This window comes from Epargyreus clarus, unplaced genomic scaffold, assembly GCF_041222505.1.
Source record: "Epargyreus clarus isolate Ecla_fem2 unplaced genomic scaffold, WU_Ecla_fem_2.2 ptg000009l, whole genome shotgun sequence".
Taxonomy (NCBI): Eukaryota; Metazoa; Arthropoda; class Insecta; order Lepidoptera; family Hesperiidae; genus Epargyreus; species Epargyreus clarus.
The window spans coordinates 14,435,324-14,450,070 of NW_027332217.1; the positions used below are offsets into that span (position 1 = coordinate 14,435,324).

The 14,747-nt window shown below is 37.6% G+C and overlaps 1 protein-coding gene across 1 annotated transcript in view; it reads right to left on the reverse strand.

Moving 5' to 3' along the window:
• Window positions 1-2,823: 2,823 nt before the first annotated feature.
• The window catches only part of mAChR-A (muscarinic Acetylcholine Receptor, A-type), a 55,168-nt gene continuing 43,244 nt past the window's right edge, over window positions 2,824-14,747 (reverse strand). The window contains exons 3-4 of the mRNA XM_073076892.1: window positions 6,181-6,286; window positions 2,824-3,003 (exon numbers count right to left, since the gene is read on the reverse strand). Coding sequence (XP_072932993.1) covers window positions 2,824-3,003; window positions 6,181-6,286 — 286 coding nt within the window. The remainder of the gene's footprint in view (window positions 3,004-6,180; window positions 6,287-14,747) is intronic.

The following is a 14,747-nucleotide window of genomic DNA, read 5'->3' on the forward strand; positions in this document are numbered from 1 at the left end:
CTTAATGCTCCTGTAAAATAAAATAGGGACTTAATTGGTCTATTCACAAAAAAAAATCCAGCCATTTATTCATTAATGCCATTTTGAAAACAATACTTTGCATTCAATCACCTTTATTAAGATAAATAGATTTACTCCTTTAATCCAAACTCCGTTCGTTAAATATACTATCACAAACACGAATAACTGGTTCACTGAAGGCTTATGCCCTTTTATGTTAAGCTAACTGTCCCTACTGCCCATCCATTTGTAAAATTTTCATAGTACACTATGAGTACTAGCAAATAAAAAATCCTAATACCGCGTCTGCACGCCAACCACAAATTCAAAGGTTTGGATTGAGCATTTGACTTAATTTGTGTAGGTTTGCAAGTGTTTAGCGTTTTTTGTTAAGGCCAAACGTTGGAGTTTGCGGCAACTGCCAAAGGCGTCCGCAGCATAATATAGATTTTTACAACTTTTTTTCTGTATTGGTCTCAGACACTTCTATCAATACGTTGTCGTCATATGCCAAATGCGATAAAGTAGAAAATTTACTGATTTAGTATCTTCATTTTAAGACGAATTTGAAAATCGAATGTGTACCACGAAATTGTTGATTTTTCCATGCTTGAATGGATTGAAAGATGGTCCGTGAGCGAGCAGCTTAACATAAAACAGCTTTCAAAATTTAAGAAGTGACTTAAACGAGTAAATCCTAAGGACCATCACATCTAAATAGTTGAAATCGTTGTATTATAATTTAGAAGATATAATCAAATAGATAATTTACACAGCAAAGGACAATAAAATCACGAATTATTAAAGAAAGTCATTAAACACTTTAAATATGTCAATTCCATCGTCACTTAAAATATTAAAATTTATACACTTCGCGTAAAAATTGTTAAGATATTGCTTAGAATTTTTATATTACGAAATTGCCGAATTTACAATAAAATAATTAACTAGATTTCGAAAACAAGCTTAACTTTTGGATATCTATAAACGAGTACAAAACAAGATTTTCATTACGGTATATTTCTTCAAATACATTGGTCGATACAAAAGACAATGATAAAATTTGTGAATAAAATACATTTATATTTAATTTATAAACTGTCCCGCCTTATCTCGACTACGAATATCAAGGAATGTATGTAAGCAGTCACTTTGTCTCAAAATTAAATTTTCGCGCTCTAAATTCGTCAATATTAATCCTAGAAGCTCACACAATTATCGAACACCGTTAAACAAATGTTTGACTAGAGAATTGTTTGTTCACTCAATGACTAGACTTCTCTCCGAAACTTCATCTCGATTTATCTTTCGAAAATAATTTGGCAAATTCCACATAAACCTTAGGTTATGGAACTGATCTTAAAATAGATTACTAATAAAATCTATTAGAACTAATAATAAGAAGAATAAGGTATTATCACAAAATTATCAAATAAATCTAAGGATGGACGGGACGATTGACTCACTAAGGAAAACCAAGTTCATCTACATATACTTAAGTGTGGATAAGACAAATAACTGTAAATTATTAGTTTACTCTGATCGAAAATACTATAAAATTGAAATTTAAATACCTAAAAATATCTACCAAGTTGAATCAAACAAAGTCTTCAAATCTTTCGGTGTTCCCAGATGTTCTCAATTACAAGGTTACTAAAATAATAACAAAACTTCACATAATAACAAAACTTGTAAGTAATTACATAAAATGTGGTCACGTTGAAATAAAATAATTCGTTATAAGTAAAAATCGATACACAATTTATTAACCGACACGCCATCAACATTTTATACAATTTTCTACTTTTGGCAACCGAGTCTGTATTAACTTGATAGATAGCTCTGCATTTGCAAAACCGAATGATGATCCAAAACCGAATACTTTATGTAAATCGACCAGCGATTTACAAACCAATCTCCAAGCTAAAACACTTCTAAATCCATTTAAATACCCTTACGAAAATTAATTATACACTCCTCTAGTCATAGCTTCTCTATTTCTGTTATGCCATTTACAAGTCAGGATTCTTACATACGTTCTTCTAAAGGTCGCGTTGCACAAAGCGTAACAGACGGGATTTATCGTAGAGTTTATATAGCACAATGCGTAAAAGAAGGACCAAAGTTCGTCCGGAATGCACACCGTACACGCGGTGAGGGGCTTCAACAACACGAGTATGTTGTAAGGCAACCAAGTGATTATAAAAGATAGGAGGATAGCTGACAACGTCTTCGCTGCCTTCGATTCTTGTTTCTTTTCCTGCGTTTTCTTCTTCTTGGGTTGCTTCGCGCAAAATCCCTTGCCAACTAACTGTTTTGGAATTATTTTTGCGTTTAACGGTATCCGAGCGTCCGGTATGTGTGACGTTCGCCGTGTCAACGCACCATGACCACCCGGATGAATGTTCAGTTCTGAATCGCCTCTTGTTGGAGGGCGATAATGCGTTCTTGTGTTAGCAGGTGGCGATTCTTCTGTTATCATTTTTATGCTAGGTCTCTCTGCTTCTGTGTCGGGTAATCTGATTAAGATAGTATATACAGAGTCAGCAGAGGCTGATTTTGGTGCTGGTGAGGTAGTGGCGTTAATTCTCGTGTTTGGCGGCAGAGACCTACTGTCTCTTGAGGGAAGGAGAGATGACGCGTCGTAATTGAGACGGAGAGGCGAGGTTCCTCCATCATCCGCAGTGGACCCTCCCGCTGAACTAACACGCGTTGCGTATGGATCCCTGATGACGTTTATTGATGTGCACCTAGAGGAAGAATGAATTATTAATAATCAACTTGTTACAAGAATACATGTATTTCATTCTTTCTATTCTTCCATTACCTGGATACAGTGCTTTGCAGCGGGGTTTCCACGGACACGGGCGTGGCGTACCCGGGGTCTGACGGCTCCTCTTCCATCTCGGTGTCTTCCAGGTCGTCTCTCCCTGAATGCCACCACGCGACGCACCACGCTCGGACCGCTGCCCAGCCCCGTCTCTGGTTCCGGGATGCAGCACCCTAGAAAAGATAGGTTTTGTTACGTACTGAATTTTAGCAAGCATTAAAAATTGATGCGCAATATTGCTTTGTGGGCAATATATTACGGCGCCTTTCCTGACACGCTACGCGCGGGCTTCCATACATGTCATTAAAGCTCGTCGGAGGTTTTATAGGGGGTTTGACATCAGACACGGATTGGCCACTTCTCCCTCAACCAATACACCTCAGAGCAGCACGGTGAAGTACGTTTCAGGCTTCCCACAGTTGTGTTGAGGGATCCATGTCCAGCAGGAAGACATAAAAAGGGTTTCAGCGATAGTTACTTAAAAGTCCCAAACGCCCCTTTGTAGCTTTTTGACTTTGTCAACAGTGCAAACAATACTAAAATATACCCAAACAAACAATGTAAAAATCGCGGAAATAAAGGCCACAAAAATCTAAGTTGTCTGTAAAACCATGTTGTGTTTGTATAAACTCGGTTTTGTACCGTGACGTAACGCAAACCCAGTTGCACTTGCAATTATTGGAATCCCGCCAAATTCATAACATTAAACAAGGTATTCTAGCTGCTGTGGTCTGTTTTGAAGAAAAACCTTAACCATATTCCTTTGGGTATTTTTTCATTATATAGGAGTAGCAGCATGCAATCCATCTGATGGTAAATGGCTACTATCGCCCATGAACATCTGAAATCAACCCCAGATAGGGCGTGGTAAGAGAGACATACTTTTCCGAGGCGTTCCAGCTTAGTCCTCAGGAGTAGAGCGGCGCATCTGTGGCTGTCCTCAGGTAGGAATATCTAATCCTATCTAGGGTTGATTACAGATGTTCATGGGCGGCAGTAGCCACTTACCATCAGGTGGACTGCATGCTCGTCTACTACTCCTATATTATAAAAAAAAACATACTTTTCTACTTCATTTCTCAAACCAGACGCTTATAAAATTCGCATCTTACAACCGCCGGGCATTTACAGACCTGGCGTTAAACTCCCCAGGAAACAATTTAAAAATGCATTCCCTAAGCGCTGGCCATTCACTCTAAATTAGCTTGAAATGTTAACACCTGGTTCAAAGCAAACTTCATACGAATTTAACTGAAATATTGTTTGAGAATTAAATTTTGAACGAAGCTATGAAGTTCGACATACAGTTAATTGGTCTGTGAGTCTTGCATAATAATTAATAGGTGTTTGCATAATAGATGCGTTTTGCACGGGTTTGAAATACCTCACTATAAACGTTTGAGAATATAAAATTATGTATTTATTAAGATAAATATAACTTATTCTAATCAATGTTTCAACATTTCCGTCACTCTCTAAGTGTACGTATATAAACATTTCTCAGGGCCCCACACTAGGTTTCTCTGTGTTGTGGGAAACATGGACACAAACATAGAAAAATACACAAATACACTACAGAGAAATAAACAACGGACCCAGAACTGAAATCTAAATTGACCATTTCGATGTCTGTCTGACCGGGGATTGAACCCGGTACTCTGCGAGTTAGGCCGATAAGGTGACTGGTCAGCCTTGTGGGTCGTCATAAATATATCGATAATAATCGAAACTAAATCTACGTATGTAATTAAAAAATCTAATTTATATCTTAGTACATTATTCTTATTCGTTCTTTTATTTTAGTTTAAAATATAATTTATAATATTTGTCGATCTCTAAAAATAAACCAAAACTTTCGGAAACTTACGCTGAAATTAAACTTTGTTAAAAACAAAAGCATTCACAGTTTCTCGTAGAAAAAGAAAGCTACTTTATCTCCAAAGTATGTAAATTAAAACTCATACATACATATAACATTACCATTTTACTGGCAGTTCTCACACTCGCTGAAAAATTAAAATTTATGACGTGTTTCACCAAGATACGAACTTAACGAGATTGTGTTATGAACATTATCTTGTCTAGCCTTAAATAAAACATGTGTCTAATTTTCTCTATTAATGATACAGTTTTATGTCTTGTAAGGTCAAGGAACCCTTCGTGGATCGATTCCAGAGACACCACCTTCATACCTATATCTGTCTAATCTTGGTCAGAATGCACCTCTCAATAGAATGGGTCGCGAATTTTCATTACCTATTTTATCTCCTTGGGGGTAGAATTGATCAAAATCCTTTCTTAGCGGATGCCTACGTCATAACATCTACCTGCATGCCAAATTTCAGCCCGATCCGTCCAGTGGTTTGTGCTGTGCTTTGATAGATCACTATGTCAGTCTGAGGTGCTGCTGGAATGCCTCGGAAAAGTATGTCTCCCTTACCACACCCTTGAAACCAGCAGCGTTTAACACTGCTGTTACGAGGCAGGAATAAGTGTGGCGTTGGTGCCGCCAGAGTCGAACCACAAAGGCTTCTACCACTTTCACCTACCAACTATTATTACAGCGAAAAAATCGCGTCAAATAATGAATGTTTTTTCTGCAAGTTCATCCAAAATCTGCCATTTATCTTGATACCAACAATAGCACTGAATTGACGAGTAGACTCAAAACTTCTACCGTTAACACAATTATAGTCAGCGTCGGTATCAATTAATGCAGTATACTCTAAACTGAGAGGCGGACTGAGCTACTTCCTTATAAATTATGAAACTTTCTCGTTTATACATGAGAGTTTTGAACAAGATGTATCTACATAACATACCATTGATTACTCCATGAAATATATTAATGAAGTCCCATTAACGTCCCACTGCTGGACACGAGTCTCCTTTAAGAATTAGATGGATTTAGGCTATTAGGCCATTGAGAACTTACTCTTAATCTCAGGCATGCAGTTTCCTCACGATATTTTGTGGATTTAAACCTCGGACCTCTCGATAAAGAGGCCGAAGTCCAACCCCTAGGTTATTACCCTGTTGTGAGTGTACTTGTATCCGTGACCAGATAGATCTGATAGCGTAGTGGTTGAACGTGGTCTCATCGAGGGGTCCGACGTTCAAATCCTAATTTTTCAAAGTTATGTGCTTATTATAAAATCATTATCACGGATCACGTATTATCATTATGAAGGAAAACATCCTGAGGAAACATGCATACCTGATAAGTCATAAAAAGTATTCAAAGTTATGTGAAGTTTACCAATACGCTCTTCGCCAGCGCGGTCGCCTATGGTCTAATCCCTCTCATTCTGACGGAGACCGGTGTCCTGCAGAGGAACAGCGATATATACCTGGTCCCGTTGCCTTGAGTCGTGTAGGGCTCCCCGCACGCAGTACACGGAGTCCACGTCCCCCGACTCGGAGCGGGCGCGCCCGTCCACCTCCCGCGTCTCGTCACTGTCGACAATTACACGTGTTAGACATTTGGTTACATGAGTCTATGAGTATGGTTGTGAGATACCTCAGATTGGCTGAGGGTCTGAGATACCGATTTGTTCAATTCCCGAAGGTTTTCGCGCTATTACTTCCAAGTAGCAAGTAACAAGAATGCAGTCCAAGATGGCAAGTGACCACTGCCCTCTATGTACATCTATAATCAACTTCAGATAGGGTTACAGTTCTATTTCAGTTCAGATTAATACAAATGCGCTGTTTCCCTTGAGGACGTTAGAATGCCTTGCATTAATTGCTAACATTTGTGATCAGCTTCATCTAGAACAATTATTCTATATGGAATTAGTTACAGATGTCCATTAGCGGCAGTAACCAACTACCCTCAGATGGATTGCATGATCGTTTGCATTGATTTTATACTCGTAAAATATAATTATATTAAAGAGTACGTCAGTTTGTCTATCCACTGCTTGGTTAATTAGTTTCAAAGTTCTAAAGTCGGCAACACCGCTTGGGAATAATCATGAATAAACATATTGTTTATAATTTTATTGAAAACTTATATACTTAAGAATAATATAGTACCTAAGGAGTATTTACAAACATGTATAATATCGATAATGAAAAATTAAAGGAAGAATTCACTTTTCTGCTAAAACAAAATTAGTGTTAAGCTGTGTTCGGTTATGATGAGCCAAAAACACAACACACACAACAATGTAATTAGGAATAGCTAATCTCAAGTAAATTTTTCCAATTGGGGATTGCTCAGAGAATTTTATCTTTGTTTTATATACAAGGTAATCGGCAGTGACTACCTTCATTGAAGCCGACCTCATTCATTCAACTACCACTTCAATTTAATAAAATCTATAAATAATAACGTACAAAACTTAACCTCAAAATCGCAACACCGGTATAACTTCACAACACAAACCAACAACCATAACTTGACGCAATTACTCGAAACAGGCCTTTAGAGACGCATCAATACCATCAAAGCAAAGTATCAGTGGCCACCGAGGCATAGTTTCAAATACAAACAAGGAAAGGGTTAATCAAAAGTACATAAGGAAGATGAATGGGTCAGCTGGCGACGCGCCAACGGCTATGCCACAAATGGTAGGAGGAGCGGATATAATGCTGCTAAATTAGCTTTCACAAATCTCAAACGTGAAGAAAACGGAATCGAACACTCTAAATTTGGACCAGAATAGATTCTCAATTTATTTGGAACGATTGAAGAACGTTTTTAAACCCGTTGTGTGTTTTTCGGATTCCGTACGTTTAAACCAAAAAGGAAACCTTATATGATAAACGCATCTGTGGTAATCTATGGCAAACTTATCTTACCTGGGAGTGATAACAGATGTCCATGAGCGACAATATCTAATTACCATCAGGTGAACTGTATGCTTGCTCCTTTGCTATAATCACAAGATCATATCATTGGCTGAATCAATAAACCTTGTTGGAAATCTTATGAGCGATTTGAAATCTTCCGACAAAGATTGGCCAGCAGGGGCACCAGGCATTTTGGCATCCCCTAGTTTTGGGAGAAATCTGTGCTCAGCAGTAGGATATATACAGGTTATAGCCAATATACATTTAAACGAATGGGAAATTGACGTGTTATTTTAGACCAGAATAAGACACTCTTGATTGATTTGTAAAAGAACTTTACTTAATTGGACGCCATTAGTTAATAATTTAACTCTGATCTTCCGTCTTGCAATTAATCTTACCTCCAATTCAAGAGCAAGCAAAATAACTGTGCAAACGGCGACCAATTTTCTTAATTAGTTCTTTGTTATACGATAACAAAGGGACGCTCATTGATAGCAATTATTCGTTAAACAACGTTCAATTCTTCCAATAGGATATTCAAAGTGTAAAGTATCATTTCTAATCAATTAGCCATCGATAAGAAACGATGTGTTTTTCAGAAGTATTCTTTCCGACATAGAGCATGTCAGGCAATGACAGACAAAAAGTATTCTCTTATACAATGTGTACCGTGTCTATCAAAATATTACGAATTAAACTTTGATCTTGTCTGTCACGGCCTGTGTCTGATACGTTTTATGTCTGAAGAAATAAGAAGAACACCTAATGTAGTAGATTAGCTTTAGATTTAGCAATATGTAAATATTACAATATCAAGTCTAATTTAAGGTCAGAATGGAAAGCCCTATACTAGGAATAACAGCCCTATACTAGGATTGAGTGTCTTGGGTGTCATGGACACCCAAAGAAGGGTACATAAACACCGAGTCTTAGAACCAGAAAATAAAACCAGAATCTTTAATTTTTAATCTTAGTCGGAATCTAAATAGGGATTCGGCACGCTCGATTGCGGTTTCTCGAAATATTAAAAACCAAATTTAATATAAGTATATCAGAATTCAAAATTTTACATGATTTTAATATCTAAAATGTTTGCTGTGTAATCGCTAACTCTCTTCACTTGTGGCATAACAAAATGTCCATTTCCAGCAAGTGGAAATTAGCCACGTCTAAATCACCTCCAGATTGCTTCTTGCCCAGTTACCTACATTCCCACTGTATGCACTGTTTGCTCTAAGCGTTCTATTATGAGTTTTTTCCAGCACTAAGTACTTGTAAAGTACTCATCGTTGTACTATTTATGCAATTGCAGACGAGCATAAAGTCTATCTGAATTATGTGATCACTAACGCAAATGATCTGTGCTACACTGATTTTAACACAGATTTCTCCTTTCTTCTCTAAAGTCCTATATGTTAAATACAGGTGGCTTAAAGATGGTAGAATCTTCTGTGATTCGACTCCGATGGCACCACCGTCGTATTTATTTCTATCCAACAATAGCAGTGTTAAGCGCTGTTGTATCCTAGTTTGAAGGATGTTGTAAAGAAGACATTATTTATTAGAGAATTTCCAACTTGGTCTTCAGGATTAAACATCGTGTCTGTTTGTTGCAGATGTCCATGGACACCATTAACTATTTACCACCAGATGGACAGCATATTTGATTCTTAATAAAAAAAAAACGGTCGTCTGTAAAGTCGGTATACTGACGATACTTGAACGTGACAATGTCATAAAAAATACTGATGGAATGGTTGCACTTTTCAAAAGAAAAAAAAATATTTTATTTATTTAATAGATATTTTGTATGGATAGTGCCTCTCTGTCGCTCGTTCCGCGCTCTCGCTTGCACTTCAATCCTTAAATGGAACGCGTCAGAGCGAGGTAACGCCGCATGAGTCATGTTTTTGGTGCGTGCAACCGGCTCCAATGAATTATAAGACGTTGTCACAAAATTATAAAAATATATTTATACATAAATAACTCCAAAGTTTTGGCGACCCATATTTGATTTATTGGTGAAATATTGTATTCGCTTTATCCATGCCCTCCTTGGCTTAAACATCAACTCATCAAACATTTTCAAGTCCAACAGGATAAAAGCAACTAAAACGAGGTCAATAAACATCCATAGTTCATCGCTAATTTCTGACTCATCTCGAGATTATTATACGAAAACTAAGCTTATAAAAACTCCATAGCGCGTGACTTTCCTTAGTCATTCAACAACTAACTAAGCCAATGAGTCGTCAAAGATCGTATCTGAGGAAGTTCTGAACTAGCTGTATAGAACACCGGCGCCGCGGATTAATCCAACTTCGCCGCCTTGTCTCACTACAAGATATAAGCGACTAAGGCCCTTTTAAATATATTTTTTATAAAAAAAATTAAGTAAAAAACGCTTGCAGTTCACCTGATGGTAAATGATTTTAGCCGCTCATGGATGTCTGTAACCAACACCATAATTCCATATTAGTAGAATCATAAAACATAGACGTAATGCCACGGTGTCACATCATGTGTAAGTGAGTTACCATACATACAAATCCATTGAAACGTTTATTAGTTGCAAAGAATTTGTGTATATATTTGTGGATTGCTACTTTGATAATTTTGATACTGAAACTTACTTTTGCAAGCGATTCCAGCTTAGTCCTCAGAAATAGCGACGTTTCTGAGGCCGGCGTCGGGAAAGAATCTAATCTTATCTGGGGTTCATTACACATGTTCATGGGCGGCAGTACCCACTTACCATCAGGTGGACTACTTGCTCGTCTGCTACTCTTAAGGATAGAAAAACTTCACGCTAGAAATAAATGAGTCACAGACTTCTGCAATAGACTTCTACGATCGAAAATTTTCAAATTACAACCCACTATTCTATGCGTTGCAGATGGGTTTTCGTACACCAGGGTTGCAGGCACCGACTAGGTTTCCAACCCTTAATAAACATAGAACTCTCAAACCATAAATCCGAATGACCATTAAGAAATATTTTATCATTTTATATTTCATCAACATCATCAGCGCCCCTAGCGGACTATCAGCGTATCAGAACTGATTGGAAATGTATGGGAAATACGTAAACAAATACAAAAACAGTAACTTTTGTAAAAACGTAAAAACTCATACTAAGGGTACTGGTCAATAAAACTTGTAGCTTATACCTATTTGATGTGACAAGTCCTCAAGTTTAATAACTTTGGCAGTTTTATTTGAAGACAAAATTGACCTAACACAGTTTATCTAGGTTAGGGAAACAGATAAGTGCTCTGTCAATTCCATGTCTAGTTACAATTTTCGTTACGTTACGTTTACATTTTAGTTACGAGTAAACAACTCAGTGTAAATTTTTAAATTTTATTATAGAACACAAGAACAATGTGTAGTAGATACCCTTATGTGTTAAAACAAAGAAGTGCAGTGTCAGAGGACGCCACCTTCATTATATGATTATTTAGCAGTTTAAGTTAGCGTAGAATTACTCATTAGTCATAAATTTGGCTAGATCGTAATTAATATAAAGTACCTTTTAGTCACTTGGCACTTTATACAAACAAAAAAAAAATTATACTAGAATAAGATCACGTGAGAATCGCTACGGATTTTCTATGTTCACTCATAAAACCTAAAAATCATCATGATCAAAGTATTATGAGACTTCCCATTAAAATGTCTAAAAAACGCTTCATTTAAAACACAGACGTGCATGGCCGAATATTTTTTTAAATATAAAAATAGCGTTTTATTGAAAACATTATTAAAAACAAGCTTTATAACTTAACGTAATACAGTGTAACAACTCCAAATCACAATCAGACCTTTGAGTAAACGAACCAAAAAAGTCTAGAACACAAAGAAATTGCCATGTCAAAATATGACGCAATCTGAAACAATATAAACGTCACATCACAAGTGAGATGTAGCGACTTTCACAAAACACCAATGTCAAATCTCGAGGGAAATTTTGGCTGTCAAGTGGAACGACCTAATTCTAGTAGTTAGATCAGGATATAAAAGGGCTTAACGTGAGTTAAACAGGGCGAACAGTGCTACGCTTTTCTCCTGCATTCATACGTATTGGCCCATACGATTTCCTAGTTCTGACACGATCCGCTAGGGGCGCTGATTGGAATTTGTATGGGCAAATACGAAAACAAATACCAAAACACTCATATTTGTTGAAACGTAAAAACTTCTGGTCCCGATTATACACAAGCATATGCCGATTCCTGTCTTATAGCAGCAGTGTTATAAGTTGCTGCGATCTGGGAAGAAGGTATGCTAAAGAAATGACTTATACGAGGTATTCGAACTTAGTCCTCAAGGGTAGCAAAGCCATTTAGTTTGTTGCCACAACATTGTTAGGCGCTGCTGTGTTCCGTTTTGAAGGATGTGGTAAGGAAGACAGACTTTTCCGAGGCGTTCCAGCCTAGTCCTCAAGCGTGGCGGCGCAACTTTGGCTGACCTCAGGTACGAATATCTAATCCTATCTGGGGTGTCTATGGGCGGCAGGAGCGACTTACCATCAGGTGGACTGCATGCTCGTCCGCTACTTCTATATTATACAAAAAAACCGCGGAGCGTTCCAACTTAGTCCTCAAAGGTAGCTACGCACCTGGTACCTACCAATCTTATACGCTAATAACTCTAAAAATTCAGAAGTACCTGGATCCTGAACCATAGACCCTGAAGGATCGAATTTCTAACCACTCCATCGCTCCATACCATACAACATACATTGGATATACACATTCCACTGAATACGTTATTCGGTGCCAAGGGATTACAAATCTTATTACTGAAACTTAAAGTGTATTTCAACTATCACATATCTTCAGACCAGACTGAATTGTAAAACTGTCCAGAATGCTGCACACGATATTGACCTATGTGAGAATGGAATAGGTACTATAATAGCTGAGCACATAGTTATTGAGGAACTGGGTTCTATTCTACTTGGTACATACGCTGGAGGCGATGCGTTGCACCAGAAACGTATAGGCTTCATAACTATTGTATAAATTTACTGAGAAGAGTATATGCTAGATTCTATGTATTTATGGAGACTTTGTATTTATGGTACCCATGATTTACTGCCCCTGAGGACTGTGATTTTTAAGGAGAATAAGCGACGAAAGAACCTCCATAACACACAGCTTTGGAAAATAAAAATAAAAATTACATAATATCAGCTACCTGAACTTGTGTTTCCACTCCTGTAAAATAATATTTTGGCCTCGTATGTATAACAGCCGGCAAGTTTGACTTCAGTAACATTTACTTATAATAGTATACTATAGATCTTGTGAACCATTACGATATTTTCGATTCTGTAATGACATTCTACTTCACTCGCAATGCAAGGAAATAAAATATGCAAAATACCTTTCAAGGATTCAGTTACATTAGAAACGCATTACCGTTTCTATCGGGCTCTTATTCAATATCTTCTATAGAATTTAATGCAAATTCTATTCTGAATGATAAAGTATATATTCGTATTATAGTCGTCGCAGTGAATTCATTATAGTCCCATTGCTGGGCACGTCTCAGTAAGATGAATTTAGACCATAGTTCACAACGTGGTTAAGATAGAACGCATACATGTTTCCTCATAATGTTTTCCTTCACCCTTTTAATCCAGTGACGCTTTCTACACTCACAGCCCCACACTAGGAGTTCCATGTGTTGTGTTGTGGGTGCCATGAACACACACAAAGACACAAACAGACTCAGAACTGATATATAATTCCTCATTTAAGATGTCTGTCTGTGCGGGAATCGAGCCCGGAATCCTTTACATGTTGACCACTCCGCCATGCGGGTTATCAAGTATAATTAATAACAATAATTTTCCGACCGCACTTTAGAAAAAAACCTCTATTAAATTAACCCTAGCTTAGCTGAATCACAAATAATCTTGACAAATGTTTACAAAACATTTCAAACATTTGTCAAAGCAATTATGCCACAAACAAGCATAAATCAGGCTGTAGTACCGAGGTGTCATACCATTTCCACAAAAACGAATAATAAAATCGTTCCCACTGGATTCCAAATGAAATTGTTATTCCGGGTTAGTTAGTTTTATCATCAGTAAGATTTTAAATGTTTCATACTACCTATGGACATCTGTGATGGAGCCCATGATTGCTGTTCTACTTGTTCAATCAGAAATTCGCTCATGAGGTCTAAGGTGAAATACCCACCATATTATTTCTTTCAAACTCTTCAGTTTTACACCTATGTTATAAGGTAGAAATGAGTATGGTAGTGGTGATGAGACCCGTAAATAAATTAAACAACAATAGGTACAATAACAACAACAGTAAAGAACTGACAGTGCCATTCGATCTGGTAGGTAGGTTTCCGATGGTGTAGCAACACCAGGCCACAGGGATTCAAAGGACTAACGATCTAATAAATTAAAAAGATTTTTTTCAACCATGAAACATCTGAAGTGACGAAAAACAAATCTGTCTTAAGCTTTAAACTTCTAAAGGTAACGAAGGTAACAATGGAACCCTAAACAGAATCAGAACCTGTAAATAGAAGCCGAGACATAAACTCGCATGTATTACACTGTCTCACATAAAAGACGTTTCCTCTTTGCATACAAAGCTGCAACAATCGAGACGCAACATAATGACGTATGTCCTCCCTTTTCACTCCCTCGAGATGGGAATAATGGCGTCCCGCTCACTGACAGCTTCCTGGGACGGTGAAGTTCTGATGGTATCGACTGGGAACTGTCATAGTGTTTCTATAGGCGCTTTGTGGAGCAGATGGCAGAAGATATCTCGTGTTCCGGTGCAAATATCACCGGTTGAATTGACTGGACTGGTTCATATGTGTATTTACCTACTTAAAAGCGATGATAGCCTAATACTAAGTTCAAAATTCGGCCCTGTAGTTCGCAATAGGCCAGCGTGGTAGACGATGACTTATATATACTTAATATAGAAATAGCAGACGAGCATGCAGTCCATCTGATGTTAAGTACCTGCCGCCAATGGACATCTGAATTCAACCCCAGACTCTACGGGATTCCTACCTAAGGTCAGCCGTTATGCGCCGCTACTCCTGATGACTAAGTTGGAATACCTCGGTC